This window comes from Tyto alba, unplaced genomic scaffold, assembly GCF_018691265.1.
Source record: "Tyto alba isolate M040663 unplaced genomic scaffold, T.alba_DEE_v4.0 Super-Scaffold_45, whole genome shotgun sequence".
In the NCBI taxonomy this organism is placed as follows: Eukaryota; Metazoa; Chordata; class Aves; order Strigiformes; family Tytonidae; genus Tyto; species Tyto alba.
In genome coordinates, this window is record NW_024881321.1 from 16,004,198 (window position 1) to 16,023,385 (window position 19,188).

Genomic DNA, 19,188 nt, shown 5'->3' on the forward strand with positions numbered 1-19,188 from the left:
AATCAACCTTTTCAAACAAAAAGACAGAACTATTCTGAGGCATAAAATCTGTGGGTTTTTTGTTTTGTTTTGTTTTGTTTTTTCCAAAGTAACTTCCTAAATAGCATAAAGAAACAGACAATGAAAAGCATCTAGATATTAGATGTATCATCAAAGTGGAGAAGCTTTTTCAACAGAAGAAAGTTGAAATGTAGGAACAAATCAAAACTGCTTCAGGTTGAACTATGACAGTACTGGTCCATGCCAGAGGAAAAACCCAAATCCTCTGTACTCAGGGAATGAAGTATCTCTGAGAATTCATTGTGACCATACTTTACATGCAATGATAGCAGAATCTGTAATAACCATGCTATTTTCCAGAACAAAAATCTGAAAAATTTTATGTGAAGATAGTGTAGTAAAAAAGAAAGTTGCATGAAGTTAATTTTTAGAAACAGAGAAAAAAATGTTAATAATTATATACAAAGGAACCATACAATTTGCAAAGAAATGCTATCTATTGTCTAGGTTGCAATTCTCAGTTAAGGCTCTTCAAAAATTATTTTTTTTTGTATTTTGCATTTTAACAACTCAGATAAAACTAATTGCACAGCAGGTTATTAGCACTTTTGAAATAGTTCCTTCAAGTAGTCTTAAGTGGAAGACATTCTTAAGATTTTGCTGTAAGCTCTCTTTTCTGTAACAGTAACCATAAGCATAAAGTGGTACAAATAAAGCCTAGGAGATAAATGTTTTCTTCCATTAAAGCCAGGGCATTCACTTATGTGTGTTTCCAGAAAGAATATGTATGATTATATTCTCTATAAATTCACAAAACAATTGTGAACGTCTTCAGAATTCAATTCTAGAGCAGCTAGACACATGATGTACTTTTTTCTTCTCTTGCAACTGTATTTTTTTAACTAGCAAAATGGAAAATTAAAATAACTACTTTAGAGAAACAGAAACATATTTATCTGGTCATCTTCATGGTGCTACAGGACACATCCCTCTTAGTGGAAACAGCCATAACTTCATTAACTTAATTCCCTATAATATAGCTTTCCTAGCAGCAAGCACAAAGGGGACTAATGATTTAAAAACTGTAATGTGGTAGCATGATAAAAAAAGTCCTTTGTAACATCTTATCAATTACCATTACATCTTCTGTTTAAAAATTCATTAAAAAAAAATAAATGAGCACATGAACTATTTCAAACTGTTTTTTAGCTCTCCTCCCCTCTGTATGTAACAAAGACCATCAGAGGCCATAAAGACTATTCTAAGGTCTATTACATGAAGGACACATAATAAACATTGAAAGGAAAAACAAAAAATAAAAGAAACAAAAGAAAAAAGTACATTTTGGGAACTGTTTGGCCCACAAGGCACAAAGGAATTATACATGCAGAGTTGTTTCAACAAATTGAGAATACATCAGATCTTTTGTGCACATGTAACTCATTTGAGACTATTCAGAGACGGGTATGCCCAAGATGCATTTCAGTCACTGTAAATATAGGATATCCGGTATGTATATGTGCAATTGGGCTGCAATAAGTCCAGTTCACCTGTGACATTTTGGAACTGATGTGCACATATCAATCAAGTGAAAACTTCACAGAAAATCTCTCATAAATTGTGTGAAAACTGCTACTGTCCTAGCAGAACAAAGGTCCCTATTAGCAAAAAAGTCTGCAGAAGTGTCTCATTGAAGGATGTCTTAGTGAGAGACTTCAGAAATATCTTACCCAATGTTTTTCCCCAAAAAACCTTTCAGAAATTTGTACTACCGTTTGACTCCTTCCTGCATACACATACTATTCATATCCTATTCAATAACATGAAAAGCTTTTCTGTTTTCTATGCAACAAAAACAGATGTTTTCTGGCTTCTTAGTAAATAACAACCCATTAAGAAAAACTTGCAATTTTATTTTTCACCTTTGTAGTCCATTAACTGTAATAGCTTTTAATGTACTTTAAGCATTCTTGAGCCTCTTGGACTGAATGAAAAGACACACCAACAACTGGAGTGTTGAAAAGTTATTCTGGTGATACCAGCTTTCACAAACCTTTCATTTAGTGGATCTTTATATTATCTGTCACAGGTTACAAATTTGACTACTATCTGTTTAGGGTTTGAGAAGTATTTAAAGCTCAAATCAAGATCACTTCCACAATGTGCTATATGATGCATAAATACATAGCCTGAACTCAGTATCTTAAGGAATTACAAACTAATATATTTAAGCAGTGAAGTGAGAATCTAGACCTGAAATGTGTTAACTGTAAATATATTTGCACATAGATATCAATCAAGGTCTGTTTATATTCTTCTTGTTACATTAAAATGCCATATTCAGTAGAATAAACATATTGTATAAGTATCTCTGTGTGTGTATGCATGTATACAAAAATTAAAATGAACAGATAAAGTGTGTTTACACAAGAAGTTGGACAGTAGAACTACGAATGAAAATTCCTCTGCATGTCAACTGGTAACAACTCTCTTTAAGAAAGGGCCTTCTCAGAGAACTAACTAAAATTGTAACACAGACCAGAAACAGACTTTAAGCAAAGTTTTGGATCATTTGTTTGCTGACTTTACTAGAGGATAGCTTAGGTAGAAGAGAATCTTTGTTGATGCTAAAACTTCTTTTGAGTCTTTCATATTTATAAAAACATACCCATATGGGTTTCTAAATGTATTAAGGTGAATAAGCATGCTTGATATATATTTACACTACATATATATTATAAAAGAATTTACTGATGATAATGCAGAATGAATATCTGACTATATAGGATGACATATTTATCATTAGTTCCCTTTTTGATGCATGACTGCTAACAGGAAAATACAATTCTAATTATAACTTTGGAATGTTTAAATTATTTCCATTTTGCACTAAGGGTATCTTGGAACTTAATATTCTATTTTATAAGATATCAGCCAGAGGTCTAAGATTGCCTACGTCTCTACAGGGGGACATAAAATAAAAACATAGAGGAAGACTGGGACTTTTTAACATGTAGATTTGATAAAGTTATACCTTAACTGCTGCTATCATAGTAGTCAAGAAGCAGTTATTGTTGATTATCTGAAAATTACTTAAGAAATTTCCATTAAAATCATAGTTTAAAAGCTTTTCTGAAATAAATAGTTTAGCTTCTTTTGTGAACATGGTGAATATTTTATATTTGGTTATAGAAGCAGCATGCATATTTTCAACAAGAGAGCGTCCTTCCCATAACACCTCAAATAACATATTCAATTTAAAATGTAAGTATGACATTCAGGCTTCATTTGCTGTTGGTGTCAATCTAAAAAAAATATAAATTGATGCAGACAGAAAATTCTAATCTGATGCCCTAGAGCCAGATCCAGTAAAACACTTAAGCATCTAAATTTGGTGTTAAAGCAACTAACTTTTAGGTGTTCGTCCCGCAGAAGGGAATCTCGGCTGAAGTGAGCTGGGTCTTACATTCCTAGGTAGTACATAGGGTAGGTATTGCTAGGCAGGTACCAGTTAGGAGGTGTTATGAGTGGCCACTTCCTCCAACATTACTTACCATTACCCAAACCAGGTACAGCAAATTGGGATCTAATGAAGTTAAATAGAACTATAGCCTGTCTAAAGTCAACAGAAAATCATATGCAGCTATCTGGAGCTAATAAATATATAAACTATGGCAGTAGGACTGAGCTATAAAATCCACCTTGCAGATCCCATATGACCAGAGTCTAGGTCTTAAGGGCAAAGGGATGATGGTAAAGTATACTTTCCTCATTTACATAAAGCACAATGATTAAGAATACTGCCTGGGAAATGTGTCACAAGTTCAATTCTCTCTTCTGCCTACAAGGAATTGGGATCTAAATCTCCAAGGAGTATGTGTTCAACTTTCAAGCCATTGATTATTTTGAACTTTTTTTGAAACACTTTAGATCAATAAGCAAGAAGAGGATCAGGATTCAGCAGCCTAGTTCTTAGGTTCTTTGCCAGTTCTTCCTTTCTATGTTATTTTCAGATTTAAAAGATATCACTGAAGATCTGAACAAGTATTCAGCCCCACAAAAAACATCAAAAATATACTTCTTGAAATTTCAGACTGGGAGATTTGCAGGACCTCAGATAATAGTTGAGCAGTGATAAAATATACCTCACCAAAATTGAGGAACTATGTAAAGCAAACTCTTTGAGTCACAGAGACTTTACCTGAAAAGACTTGGAGCCTTCATTTTAATGTAAAGAACTGAATGGTTCTTTTCTAATATGACTCCTATGCTTCATGTAAGTCCTTCTTGTGAAATCTGACCTAATAAAACCAAATGTGCATCATCAAATAGTCAATAATTGCAGGTTACAAAATTAGATACTTGGTTTTGATGATGGCTGTCAAGTACTTGAACTAACACTGTGTACTTGAACTTACCTCGTTCTTCCTAGGATCATTTCCAGTTCTACAGCCTGTTTTCAGTAAAATTGGAAAATCTGTTTTCCTCTAGTAAGGAAAAAATCCTAGAAATCGACTTCTCCAGTCATACATATAATGACATCTTGAGTTATGTATGAACTGTGGGTCAGAAGTTCTCTGCAGTGTCTCCTGCAGTCCTCCCTAGTCCAAACTAGGAACCTGCCTGGACAACAACATAACCCTTAGGAAACCTAAGCTTTCTTCTCATGGAACACAGGGAGTGGGTAGAACTTCAGATGTGTACACTGGGTCTTGCCCCAACATGAAGCTAGGACATGGCCAAGTTGCACACCTGGAGTCAGCAGCTGGAAAATGTTCCCAACACCCAAGTTTACACCCAGTCTTTGGGAACAGAAATTCTTCCATCTTCCTGAAGCAAATATTGACACAGAGTCTGATACAGATAGGCAGCTAGTCAGATCCATAGGACCTAATTTGATTCTTGGTGGGATAATGACAACCTGACTCCAATGGAAGGTGAGGTCACTCATGGCTGCACACACCAGAACCTGAGAACAGATTCTGAAGACAGACTAAAGGCAAATAAAAAGCCCCCAAACAAAGCTTCACAAGAGATTTACTGGTAGCTTAAACCACCCCAGTAAAATAAAATCATTTTTACCACTAATAATAATTCTGGCTGAATTTTTAATAGAAATGCATACGATCTTTGAAAGACTGAATGCCCTCAAACTGTCATGCAGTTTGCAAGTGCCAATGAACTGTTTCTAAATATATTAGACTATGTTGCATGGATTGGGGAACTTAGATCCTTTGTTTTATAACAGCTAAATGGTATTTTCTCTCCTGTATCCAACTCATAGATCAGGTCAGACAAGTGATTCACCCCTCTGACATATGCTAAGTCGTTTCAAAATTTGGTAGGTTGATCAGTTGCCTCTGCTATAACTTTGTTCCACCTTTAAATTCTCTGTTGACGGTAAATAAATTTTCCCTGATCTCAGATCACTTCCGAGATATCCGGTCTTTTCATTTCTTTAATGGAAGAGGAGACAAGAAGAGAAAAGTCAAGGCCTTCTTTACCAGGCAGGAATTCCCAGGTTCTCCCAGGTTCAACTAAAAGACACTTTAGTTGCAGCTCAAAGATTTCTACCAACAAAAGTAGCTTACAAGAAAACACAATAATGTTTAAATGCTTCGTGATACTTACTCAGAACTGTTTTCCTCTCTTTCTTTTGAATCAGATGATGAAGGTGACGCATTTTCAACAAGTAAAGTACTGCTACCTACATACATTTGTTTGCATTTTTAAATATGGTTGCCTTCTGACTGATTTGCAGTGGTAAGCAACAGTTTGAAAATCTGATTGCAAGCTCACAGTGACAGAGGTAGATAATTACTATCTGCACAAATATCTATAAGTTAAATCACTTGTTTTAATACAGATTAGATTAGTATTAAAGTTACAAGATTGGTATGAGAGACATGATAAATGTAGTCATGACAGAAAACAATTTTTAATTTAGTATACCCTATCAATCTAGATAGCCCATGAATATTTACTATTAATTCAGTAGGCTGCAACAGAGGGGGAAAAAAGAACAAAAAATAGAAGGTTTGACCTAAAAAAGGACTGAGGGAAAAAAGAGAATTCTCAGCAGTTTTACTGAGAATGGATCTGGCAAAAACGTGAACTGGCAACAGATTGGAAAATACATTTGGGGTACCATTATAAACAAAGTCTTTAAAAAAACTGAATGACATGCAAAAATAGTATAAATTCTTAATATGTACTTCTCTTTGCAGGATTTACCAGTCTGATTACACTTAGATGAGTAACTTCAAAGGCTGAAATAAAATCGTTTATGGAAATTCAAAACAAACCTATTTGATCACATCATACTTCACAGCAGGGATACAATTTGCAGAGGCTGGGTGAGGGCACAGTATAAGCTAAAACAGGTTGTGTGTGCAGTGAACCAAACTAAATGGTTTATATAAAAGAAATGTTGTTGCCATTAATTTTTCTGGTAATCCTATTAAAAATGCCACCTGTCCAGAATAGAATTGTCCAGATTTTAATTATTTTTCATATATCAGTGTTCAAACACAAGAATGAGAAGGTATCATCTTATATCTATCAAAATATGGCACAAAATGTCTTATTCTGAAATCATTACTGCAGCAGTTTCTCTAGCTCTGTTTCAATGTCTGACTATTATACCTTTTACTTTTCTTATTGTGCTCAAAACACTGATTTTTCTGATAAGCCCAAAGAATATTTTTTCAAAGGATATGTCATATTTCTAACCTCTCTTTAATCAAAATTTTTCTACTCTATAATACTTAAAATTCACATATGTTAACTAAATATAACATGAAATGTACCTTTTAAAATTCCACCACCACCCCTCCAAAATCCCCTGTAACAAGCCTGAACAGGAACTTAACTTTGAATACCAACAGAGATGAAATGGTGTCATAATCAGCATAAGTGCATGTGGACTATTCACCTAGATCAAACACTTTGGTTATATACTCAATTAAATTTAAATCCCATTATATAATGTGTACCAGGCTCATTTTATGCAATTCTCTAATTTAATGGCTTGGTATTAGCCTTTTTCCTTTTTGCACACATGGACTAATTTTCACGGTCCTCAGCCCCTTTGGGAAGTAGGTCATTAAAGTCAACTGGATGGAGACAGAAACTTAATACCGCAACAGTGTTATAGAAGGGTCAGAGACACAAAAGTAATGTAAAAATGTTTTTCACTCATATTTCTTTGTAATATTTATGAAATTCCTCCCTCGAAGAAATATTGTTCATTAATCTCAAGGACCACAAAGTAGAAGAATCAAAAAAGCTATCATCCTGTTATAATTTAATTTGTGAAACAAACAACCAAATTAAAAAAAAAAAAAATCACAATTATAATACTATTGAGCGGTTGAGACAATACTTGTTTTACACTGAAACAATAGAATCATATTACCTTTCTCAATGTGTATTCGTTTTGCCTCATGCCCAACATCATGACCAGCCAGATCACCCTCCTTAGGACCCGGCAGGACATTAGGTGACAAACCCATCAGCATTTGGTTCATAGATAGCCCGTTCTGATGGACAGCTGCCAGACACAAGCACAGGCAGAAAGAAAATCAGACGTCATATCAACAATACACTTTTGTACTTATTTTATATAGTCTTTCTCTTAACTTTACAAGAATGCTATCAATCACAAAGTTACTTAATTAGTGCTATCAGTATCCATACAGCAGGAGAGTTTCTTGTTACTTCTGTTTTAAAACAATTAATTTTAGAAAGAACAGTTCAGTAACTTTGGACAAAGTTAAATATTTGCAAACATTTTCTTGTTTATTTAACAGTAACTGAAATGCAAAATGAAGCAAACCAGGAAAGCATAGAAAGCTCTTTGTGATATACTTACAGATTATTTTTTTTTCAGTCAGTTGTACAAAACCTTGAGCACCATCATTCCCAATATGCAGTCGCTAACTTCCTTAAATTAAGCATTGTAGCTTTCCAGGTCATAAACACTGTTTTTCAAAATATACTGTGCAACAGTAGAATTGTTTATTTGCTCATCAGATAGCTTGAAAAGCTCTTTCCAACAGTTACTAAACAGACCTCAGAAACCCATTTAAGGTAGTTTATATCCCTATGCTTTTATCCTGAAAAAATGTATTTTCAAGAGGCTTATGCCATTTTCAGTAAAGCATTTTTTCATATGTAACCCCTGTTTCTGTAGTAGTCATCATACTGTTTCTAGCACCACAAAAGCAGTTATTTTATAAATAAATAAACTACTGAAGTGATCCTGTATTGAAGGAACTCTGTTACTTTCACACTGGAAGAAACAATGTGCAAAGGTCCCATTCCTCTCTGCTTGTAAGTAAGCAGAGAAAGCTGTATAGTACCATTAAAAAAAAAAAAAAAAAAAAAAAAAAAAGTAATTCCTTAGCAAAAACAGATCTCTCAATTTAATTTAATTTACTTATTTTTATTTAGAGAAAATGGGAAAGGTCTTCTATGGTTGTAAAAAATATACTGTTCAATCAATTAAAAAAAAAAAAAAAATCTAGGGTTGTGAGGTTTTTCCCAGAACTTTACTTATGACCTCTGTGGTGGATTGACTCTGGCTGGCTGCCACGTGCCCACCAAAGCTGCTCTATCACTCCCCCTCCTCAGCTGGACAGGGGATAGAAAATGTAACAAAAGGCTCATAGGTTGAGCCAGATGAAATAGGTCACAGTATATGGGATGCCAGTTCAATCTGCAATCTGAATTGTCCAAGTGACAAGAAAACAGAATTTTCAGCTTGTCATGGTCAGGCCTCATTTCTTTACATTGGTAAGTCATTTTTCATCACATAGTAATGAAAGATCTTTCATATGAAGGTCAAAGAAGAGTCAGCTTCCTGAGTATGCAGAGAGCCTGAATGGAAGCAGTCTAAAAGACGTGCTGCATTTAATCAGCACAACTACGTATTTCATATAGCTATTTCCTGGCCTTCTATCTGCATGCCAAATCCTCCAGTTTCACCTACTGACAAATTCCATGCTGCATAGATATCTTAAAAGCACAAAAACCTGTAACGGAGCAATAATAAAAGGAATGGGCAAATAAAATATGAATTTAAGTAAATATCCATAAAATAACATGCTTAAAACCTTAATTTCCAGGTTGTTGCACTGCAATATCACAGAATTCAGGGTCTTTGCCATATAATTCACATCCTGTACATGGAGCTTTGATAAACATGGTATCACTATGAGACCATGGTTTAATTTCACTCTGTCCCTTGTGAGCTATGAGGTGATAATACTCTCTGTATCGTATTTCTCACCATTACAAATTTTTATATTAAAAAAAATTGTAAAGTATGCATTTTTTTAAATTGATTTAACCTAATTCTTCTCTTTACCAAGCAATTCTACCATGTAAAATGTTGCTTATGAAGTCAGATTCAATTTAGAAATCAAACCAGAGTAACCAGATTAAATAAAACTCAATTTCTTTAAAAAATATTTACACTATATGTTCAGTTCTAAAACTAATCTAGCAAATTGCTTCCTGGCTGCAATTCTGTATTTCATAGCTCATATCTTTATGTTTAATGTGACATGATGGCAGTTTATATCAGTACCCGTTAATGTAGCATCAGATATTATGATACTGTAAACTGGGGAACATAATGTTGGGAGATAGTTATTGCAGCTGAACTTCCGAACATGATACATATGAGATCTATTTAAGATGAGGGCATTTTGATTAGAAAAAACAGCTGCATCTAATCAAATTTAAAGTGGTGACAAGGAGAAGAATGTGTGACCTACGGATTCTGTCTGAAGAGCTCTCGGTCCGTGCAGGAGAGCTGGACACACTGCTGCTTCGATGAGAGGATGGATGACTGCCAGGTCTTCGGCCCTCTTCAAGAGAAGGAGCAGGAGAAGGGCTATCTGGAACACGTTCCTAGATACCATGAAAAATAATTGCAAAAAAGGCAATGTTAAACTACACCTCTGTTTCCAAACATCACTTACCTAAACTGTATTTAAGCAAGCAAAATTTGGCAATTTTAGGACACTAGACCTTACATTTTAGTATGCAATGTGAGTGCTGATCATTCTGTCGGGCTTTTAATCTGCCTTCTGGACTACTTATAAAAATAAGGATTTTGGTTTGCTTTTTTCTTTTTTCCCCCCCTCATTTCTATCAGCATGCTTTTGAATTGGAAATACACATTTTGGCTTATAGACTTTTAGCCTTACAGGATGAAGAACAATGTACTTTTGTAAATAAATAAAGACCAGACACTGTTGTTTTAGTTTATGCTGAATTTTACTCCATGTTTAATTTCAGAGGGACTTCTTGAGCAATGAGATCTTATGGAACTGCTGTAGATCATAAAGAAAATATAATCTCCCTACTGAATCTATACCAGTAACATGGCTGATGAAAGTCCAGATGACTGTTCATGCCATGGAGCACAGACCTGGAATGAACAACACTTTTTGGAAGAGTGTGGCCATATCACTGGCCATATCACTACTTCAGAATGGGGGAAAATGCCCACTCATGTTTTTCTATCCGGGTGAAAGCCTGGCATAGTAGCCAAGAGAAGCCATGATGCACTTCAAGTTGTTCCTTGATTTTGAAAATTAGAGCATGAGGACTGTGATGGTTTGAATTGCACTTCTGCTATGTTTGAACTGTCAATACGTAGCAGATATATCTGATATTTACACAGAACTTTGACAGGACCAATAAACAAAGGGAGCTGAGTGAAGAACAGTGCTTTCTAGAAAATTCTCTATCTTTCCCTGTAGTTTCTTTTTTATTGCTAATAGCTCCCAAGACTTTAGGTCATTGCTAAAATATGTGTGAGTTAGATTGGTTTGGTCTAATAGTGCTAAAAATAAATAGTTCCTATAAGGGAAATTTATTGGAGGGACTGAAAATGTTAAACTAGGGTTTTTCTGGTTGTTGGTTTGGGTTTTTTTTTTTTGCCTTTTGATAACTGAAATCCTGATTCCTAATGAAAAAACAACCAACCCAAATCAAAACCAACCAACAAACAAACAACTGTATACATTCAACTCACTAAAAGCTTTTGGTAACGATTAATAACACATATGAAAACTTGCTGCTGCAAATGACTAAAAGTTTTCCTAAAAAAGAGCATCATGTTCCTCACACTGCAGCAGTCATTATTTTTCATGCATATTGGCTAGCTGAATATTTCTCTGAATGCATTCCTATGAAACTTAGCAATATGCCCATCTATAGCGATCAACAGATTTGTTCAAGGGAAGCTTCACAATAAATATTGGCTAAACTTGAGATTCTGATTGCAAAAGGATTCAATGGGTCTATTGATGGAGTGGGAGAACAACTTTCAGAACAATGTTTCAAGACATTTAAGTGGATTCAACTTTAATAGTCTTGGGGTTTTAAGTCAAAAACATTGATGAGGACAGTTTAACTGTATCATAGCTCTAGGCTTATTATGACTTTGATTGTGTTTATATGTCCATGAACTGGGTACTCAAGAGGAGGATTATAATGCAGATGTTTTCAGAATATAGAAGATTTATTTCTTTAGATTTAGGAGGATTTAAACATGCACAGTGTACAGACTTGGTTTAAATTGGAGCACGGTATATTTAATCATTCATTTAAAATATAAATTCACTGTTTGGCATACAATGTATTGTTCTTAGAAGGGTTTCATTAAAATAAAATCCAGTGAGCACATAAGATTTGAATACAGAGCTGAAGAGTAAATTAATTTATTTAAACAGCTTAATTTGTTTATCCTATTTACTTATGTGTGCTTTTACAGCATGTATTATGAGATGGAGAGAGCAAAAGGAATGCACGGGACAACAAAATATAATTACTGTGCAAACAAAACAGATAATGAGTTTTATTCACATATAATAAGACATAGCAAACTCTATGAAAAAACTATATAGATTGGCTTTATCAATTCATTTGTAAAATACCCTTTAACCCCAACAAAACATGGCATTGAACTATGCAGAAATGGAAATAAATTAATTTAATACCTTAAGTCATTTTTTATATCCTTGCTTCATAATTCCACAATCAATAATATAGTCTATAGCAATTTTTTGTCTTTATCAAAACTAGCTGCAGTAACAAATGGAAATGTTGCTAATAATATATTGAAATACTCTGTAGCTCTAAAAAGTCAGAGTGATAAACTAATGGTGCTGGAATATCAATATAATCTGTCTTCCTTACTAGAGATTTTGTATATAAAAGATGGATTTTGTCTGTGGTAAAATATTAACTTTACATTTAGACTTCACTTTAAAATTTTTCAGAAAAGTAAATGTGTAAAAATGTGTTCAGTAAATAACTCAGAATATCAGAACTACTTTGTACCTTCTTCAAAATGCCACCTTTGTACAAGTAGGTGGACATGACACCACAGCAAAGAAAAAGAATCTACTGCATTATATACCTGGCAACAGAAATCACCTAGGATACTGTCCACTGTCCAGTATTTTTCCTAAAACTTGTCTAATCCCAGGACAAACTTAATTCCACTTAATTAAAGATAACTCTGGAGAATATGGTGTTGGCTTGTCCTGTAATTAGGCTGTCTCCCAACAAACAAATAAATAAATAAATAAAATCTGAGTGTCTTTGCTTAGCTAAAACTAAGAGGAAGAAACCATGCAGGGTTCAGCTTGACATCAACACATCTGGATGTAAGTACCTAAATGCAGTTTTGACATATGAGCTAGAGATGAAACTTCAGACACCTGTATCTAGGATGCTACACAAAGGAGCCCACCTTGAAGGTAAGTTGTCTCCCATTTCAGTCAAATGAGATATAAAACAGTGGAGCCTCCTCCAAAGCCAGATACCTACAGCTCAATTCAGCTGCTCACATTTGAGCCATTTGAACCACTGAAGGGTTTTGAGAGGTCCACACCAGGTTGACAGACAGGACCTACAGAAGATCTGCTGCCTTCTGGAGCAGCAGCAGGATGACAGAAACACTATCCTTGCACTTACTGCCTGATGAGCTGAATAGCTCCCAAAACTCTGTTGGCAATATTTACTAGAAAGCTAGAAATACAGAACTATTTATCACTTGTAAAACATAATGCTCACTAGCTACCCTTTTTCCTTCATTTTTTGCTTCTCTATTTCTTTCTACAGGTACTCAAGTAAAAAGTAGTGTGAACAATTTAGGGCATATGTAACAATTTAACATATAGTCAACCAACTTCTAAAATTGCTAAGACTCTCAATTAGGCATCAGAACTGGAGCCTATACTAAGCAATGGACAACATACTCTTAAGGGCCAAATTTGAAGCATTCCTTAAATTGCTGCTCTTTACAATCTGATCCAAATCATTAATCCTAAGCATTTAAGAATCTGACATTTAACTGCTAAAATGCTCCTACCACATATGAAACCTTCACTTTAGGGACCTGCAATGCCCTTTCCTGTATTCTTACTCCACTGACTTTACAAGTTACACACCCTCAACATCAAGTCCATTTCATAAATAACAGAATTATTCCTGTGACACTGGACTTTTTTGTTTTTTTGTTTTTTTGTTTTTTTTTAACTTGTAAAGAACAGGCAAAAGATTTTATCTGTCAGAGATTTTAACTTACAAGATTTAAGTTTTCTCTAGAATTAGAAACCACTGCAATTTTGTTCCAGAATACCACATATCACCCACAATGTAACACTGTCTCAGCCTCTCCAAGTAAAACAGAAGTGTCTTGATATATTTCTCCACATTTTTCTACGTTTTTCAATAGATGCACAGATGCAAAGGCCATACTGTAATATCTCATTCCCAAAGTTCCTTTTAAGTAACTTCCTATTAAGATTTATCTTAACATAACAGTAATGGTACCCAGAAGTCCATAAATACTTTCCTCCCTATATCATATACGTCTTTTTCTTTTTACCAGGTCACAAAGGTAGTTATTCAATATTAATCTCTTTTTTTGCTTATAGGGGTATATTGATTTTAAAACTATTCAGCTGTATTGATGATCTTCGGCATTGAATACACTCCTTTAAGGATGTTTGTGCTTTAAGTCATTGAAGTGCAGAGGATAAAATAGCTTCTTTTCATCATTATATTTTCCAATAGTTCAGGTAACTTCATACTGGGGAAAGGATATATGACACACACTGTTTCATACACTGTTAAATTAAAAACAAAAACAACAAAACCAAAACCAAACCCAAAACCTTTTAATTAGGAATAGTTTATAATATTCCGATCTTTCTGGGAAGGAACCTGGCTTTCAAGCCTTTTTGTGGTAAAATTATAATGATCTCTTTCACAAAGACCAAAACACAGACTTCTTGCTCTTCAGTTCCTTACTGACCTATTTTGAACTTGTGTGAGAAGTTTTGCAGGAGTGGCTTTCTTGTAAAATGGCGTATTATCTGACTTTGAATTAGATGAATGAATGGAAGAAATTAATAACTTGGCTATCTTTTGTGTTCCCTGCAAACAGGATGTTTTGCTTTTACAGTTTCATTTTTCCTTGAGCCTTAGTCTAAAACACTATGAGACTCCAAATTAATGTTTAGTCCTAAGAATTAGAAGATGAATTGGGCTAATATTTCATAACTTCCTCAATCACTACTATAAAATGTGTGTTATCAAAATGAATGCTATAAGTTTTCATTTCTATTTCCTTATTTGCATACCATCACTAGATTGCTAAAGAACTTGCTAACTTCCCAGTGATGCATGTCATCATTCTCACCTTGATCTTATAGACACACTTCTAATCCCAGTCAAAATTCAGAAGTTCAAATACTTTGTATTGTCATTAATTGCACTATTATTTTAAATAGCGGATCTATTTCGTATAAAGAATATAATCCATGATACTTGCATGACTTTTTTTCCTCTCTTTGTGAATATCCTTAACTTATTTATCTTTTGGACCAGTTTAAATTAATTTTATTTCCATTTTACTTTTACATCTGCAATTCCTCAATGATTCTACCTTGCTGTTCCCATCGTAAGAATAATGATAACTGACAGCATAAAATGTAGAAAGAGATCAACAGACAAAAAGACTATGGGCTTGCTTGTTTTTTACTGCCTTTTTTACTATAGGATTATTGGAAATACCAGCAGCAGTTAACTGACAGGAAGTACAAACAGAAGACTCCCAAGTAATCCTTTAAGAGTACTTCAACAACAGAGAACCAAATCCTTTGAAATAATGGACAGTACATAAAGCACAGTGACTTAGCCAGGAAGTGAGTTTCACAGGATTGGGACATTACAGAGATTAAAGACAAGCAAGCTAACAAATAAATAGAAGTAGATGCCTATCAATACCAAGAAAGAGCCTGAATGTGTTGGTGAAACTAAAATAGCATCCAATGTGTTGAGTTTGGAATCATGATGAAGCAGGATCATTCCTGGAAGTGCCACAAAGACTCATTATACAGAATTCTGGATTTTGTGGGTTCTCATGAAAATGTCCTGACAACTATTTTGGACCTGCTTCTTTTTTTGTGTGCATCCTTACAACTGAATTTATAAATTATATTTTCCCTTATAAATTAGTATTTGGTCTAACAAACAAAATATCCTTCTAAGGTACACAAAATCACCCATGCAACACACAAACATTCAGACACACAAAAAACTCTTAAAATTGAATTATTAATTTCTCATTGACAAGTTGGACAGACTTTTCAGGTTTTTTTCCTACTGGAAAAACAACCATTCAAGCTGAAGAAGCACCACTAGCAATTCACCCCTCAAAGTCAATCCAAACTGTATATTTAGCCAAACACCAAGAATTCACCTGACTAAATGTCACTGCCTATACTATAAATGTCTACATGTGAGCTAGTCACCCTAGGCTCATTTTTTACCCATATATTTATGTTTCCAAGGTACAATTCGCCTCACTCTAAAGTAGCTATCTAAAATAGGTCCAGTGAATTATGCCTTAGAAGACAGAAAAATTAATCCCATCCCTTGCGCGTGGTCTCATGGCCGTTTTACAACAAATTAATTTTACACCACATACATAGTTCCCTGTTACACATGTGAATATGCAAATTGACAAACAGAAAAATTTGTACTACTTTCTCTGTGTCATGTGTTATCTGTAGATATCTATTTTACATGACACAAATTAATTTATTTGAGCATATGTCTGCTGTTAGCTTCAAAGTGAACCTCGAAAACACTCATGTTGAAACAAATAATAGGATCCCATATTATTTTAAAAAAATGACATTAATGTGAGTTATGACCCACCAGATATACAGTTATCATCGTCTAAGCTCATTATTAAAAAAACTGTATTAAAAGTTAAATTATTTTAATCATATAGATAGAATTAATTAATGAGGTGGGACACATAGTCCTCTAATATAAAGATTATTAAGCCATAATAAAGGAGTTCAACTACACTTTGACCTAGGAACTTCTCATGCTAAAGGAAGAAACAGAAGTAAGTGTGCATATACATATTAACATAAATACAAAAAATACAAAAAAAAAGTTATTCTAACCTGGAGATTTTATCTGTTATATACAAGTTCATACAAATAATTTAAGATATCAAATTTTCTGCAGCCATGATAAAAAGAAAATGAAGTATTAATTTGGTTTATAATATACTTCAAACTTTATAGGTAGATCATAATTTTCATGTTTTCTTTCCTGATATGTAAATGTTTATGCTTTAGGAGCTAATAGTCTTATTTTTATTTTAGAATATTTATTATAATTAATTTTTAGTATTTAAATGTTTTCTATTAAATCAAATTTCTCCTTATATAAAGAAGATAATTTGATTTTACTTCATGTATCAGATAATGAGGAAATGAAAGTAGCTTCACTCTTCATGCAATTGTGTATAGTATATATTGCTATACATTCAAGAAAATCACTTTAAATAATGTCAAAATTTCTATTTTGAATGCACAAATGTCTGTAGAAATAATAGTTTATCTGAAAAGTCAGGCATTTTTCATACTAGGCATCCCAAAAGGGCATTTCTGCCAATTTGGGATATAATAAATTTTGTTCTCATTCTCTTTCTGTGAAATCGGTATAGCATACCCAGCTACATAGGAATGGTGTAAATATGTCTCTACCACTGTTTGCATAATACTTTTCCTGAAAGGTACAGAAGCATCCATAGAAAACTTTTGCATTCAACACAGGATTCACAAAACATAAGTTAAATGAGGCTGGGTCAGACGCTGATTTAAAAGAACTCAAATATGGAATAACTAACCATTCACTGAATGAGGCATGGTTCTGAAGAAAAATACAGTATGTGATGGTGAAATTAAAATTTCACTGCACTATAGTATGGAATGCTGTCACATTAAGGTTGCAGATGCATTCTGGTATTTCCTAATGTTAGTCTTATGTCTTTTGAAATTCAGTGATGGTCCTTTAACATATGCTTTGGATGTAATTTTACTCAATACATGAAGACAATCACATCTAAGGATTTTACAGGAACGTCTGATACATTGACAATTCTGGCAGTTTTCTCAAGTTTACAGTACAGGGAAATTCTACTTTGTTAGTAATAGCAGCAAAGTGGCAGGGTTTTCTATTTAGGATGTCTAACTGTACTTCCAAGATGCTTCCTACAGCCCCTGTCTCTACAGGACGGTGTGCCAGCCAATTCTGAGGAATACTTTATCTAATCCTATAAAAAAAATGTATTTCTGTAACTGGAAAATAAGTTATCAGTAAACTCTTCAACACTGAAGCATCATATGATGGTCAGTATCTTTTGGTATTAAAAGTCTGCACTAAACTCAAGGGTGCTCAGAGAGAAGTTACAGAAGACTTAAGCTGAAGCTTCTACTGTCGCTTTGTTGACCACTCTCTCTATTAAGTGAATTTGCTCATTTTCCTCTTAGAGTCCATTTTCCTTCACATCCACTCTCTGAACTTACTCACAATGACTCTGACATCAGACATTTAAATGTACTCTGTCCTATCATTTATGTATGGCAGTGTCATATTTCTTCTCTTTGGCTATTATTTAAACTTTTTGGCAACAATTATAGGTAAAAAATTACAACAGTTGGAACACACATATTGCCAATGCAAAAAGAAAAAGTGAATGAAGGCTAAAATAAAATTTCATGTCAGAATAGACCTATAAACTGAAGAGTTTTAAAAAAATTCTGTCACCAGCTACCACGGTTAAATAAATTAATAGTAAATCTCTGCTATTGGATAACAGGAAGACATAGAGAGAGAGAGAGAGAGGGAGAGAGAGATGGAGAGAAACAAGTTATAAACAAGTACAATGCAACCAGTGCTGTGATATATTTAGAGAATCAGCAAAATTTAGTCTCCTGTATTTAATATGCAGTGGAGAACTACTGTGCTACTGGTCACTTTTTCAGCTGGAGGTATTGGTTTCTTCTGCTTTATTCTTAATTCTTTCTATAAGTATTAGTAACTTTGTATGGATAAAGTGCAATTTTTGATTCTGGCATGCTGCTCTGTTCTAACTTTCACAATGTAGAAATATTTCAAGTTGCTACTAATATGAGCTATGTCCTTTATATTTTCATATCTCTTTCTGCTGAGTAAAAAAAAAAAAATGATGTAGTGAAACTGCTAACAAGCTGAGTCTTTGAAACCATGGGCAGGTGATGAAAGCCACCTCATGTCTAAAGCATCCCCAGGTCACAGCTGTCACACTCACTGCAATTCATTGCTGTCACAATCTGCTGTCCCTGCTTGTTGTTGCTCTCCTCTTATTCATCCAACTCATATATCTAAACATTCCATTAGAAAAAGACATCTAATGTTCGTCTCATGTTCAAAAGGGCACAACACTCTTCTGAAATATAATTCTGAAGATTTTAGAGCTCGGAGTTCACTGCCAAATCTAAGGTGTTGCTTTGTAAGGCTTCCCTTGTAATTTTGTCTTTGTCTCAGCTTCTGAGCCATAGCAGGATAAAATGTTTGGTTAGTACATGATCTCAGCTTTATTCCAACTTCTTATCATGAAGAAATGAAATATTGCCCAGTAATAGAAAGGCATTTGAAGCTTTGTGACTTTAAAGATAACAATACTAACTGTGAGCTTGGTGAATTGGAAGGAAAGGTCAGCCAGTCATCTACAGTGGCACTGTTCACAAAGGCAATTCTTCCATCCAATGAACCAGGTTGTTTATAATCTGAAGACTCAGATTTTCTAAGTCT

The 19,188-nt window shown here is 34.1% G+C and overlaps 1 protein-coding gene across 4 annotated transcripts in view; it reads right to left on the reverse strand.

Moving 5' to 3' along the window:
- DACH1 (dachshund family transcription factor 1) overlaps positions 1–19,188 on the reverse strand; it is a 364,095-nt gene that overhangs the window by 94,629 nt on the left and 250,278 nt on the right. For all 4 annotated transcript variants that reach the window (XM_042805982.1, XM_042805980.1, XM_042805983.1 and 1 more), the window contains 2 exons: positions 9,783–9,918; positions 7,418–7,552 (listed from right to left, as the gene is read on the reverse strand). In XM_042805982.1, coding sequence (XP_042661916.1) covers positions 7,418–7,552; positions 9,783–9,918 — 271 coding nt within the window. The remainder of the gene's footprint in view (positions 1–7,417; positions 7,553–9,782; positions 9,919–19,188) is intronic.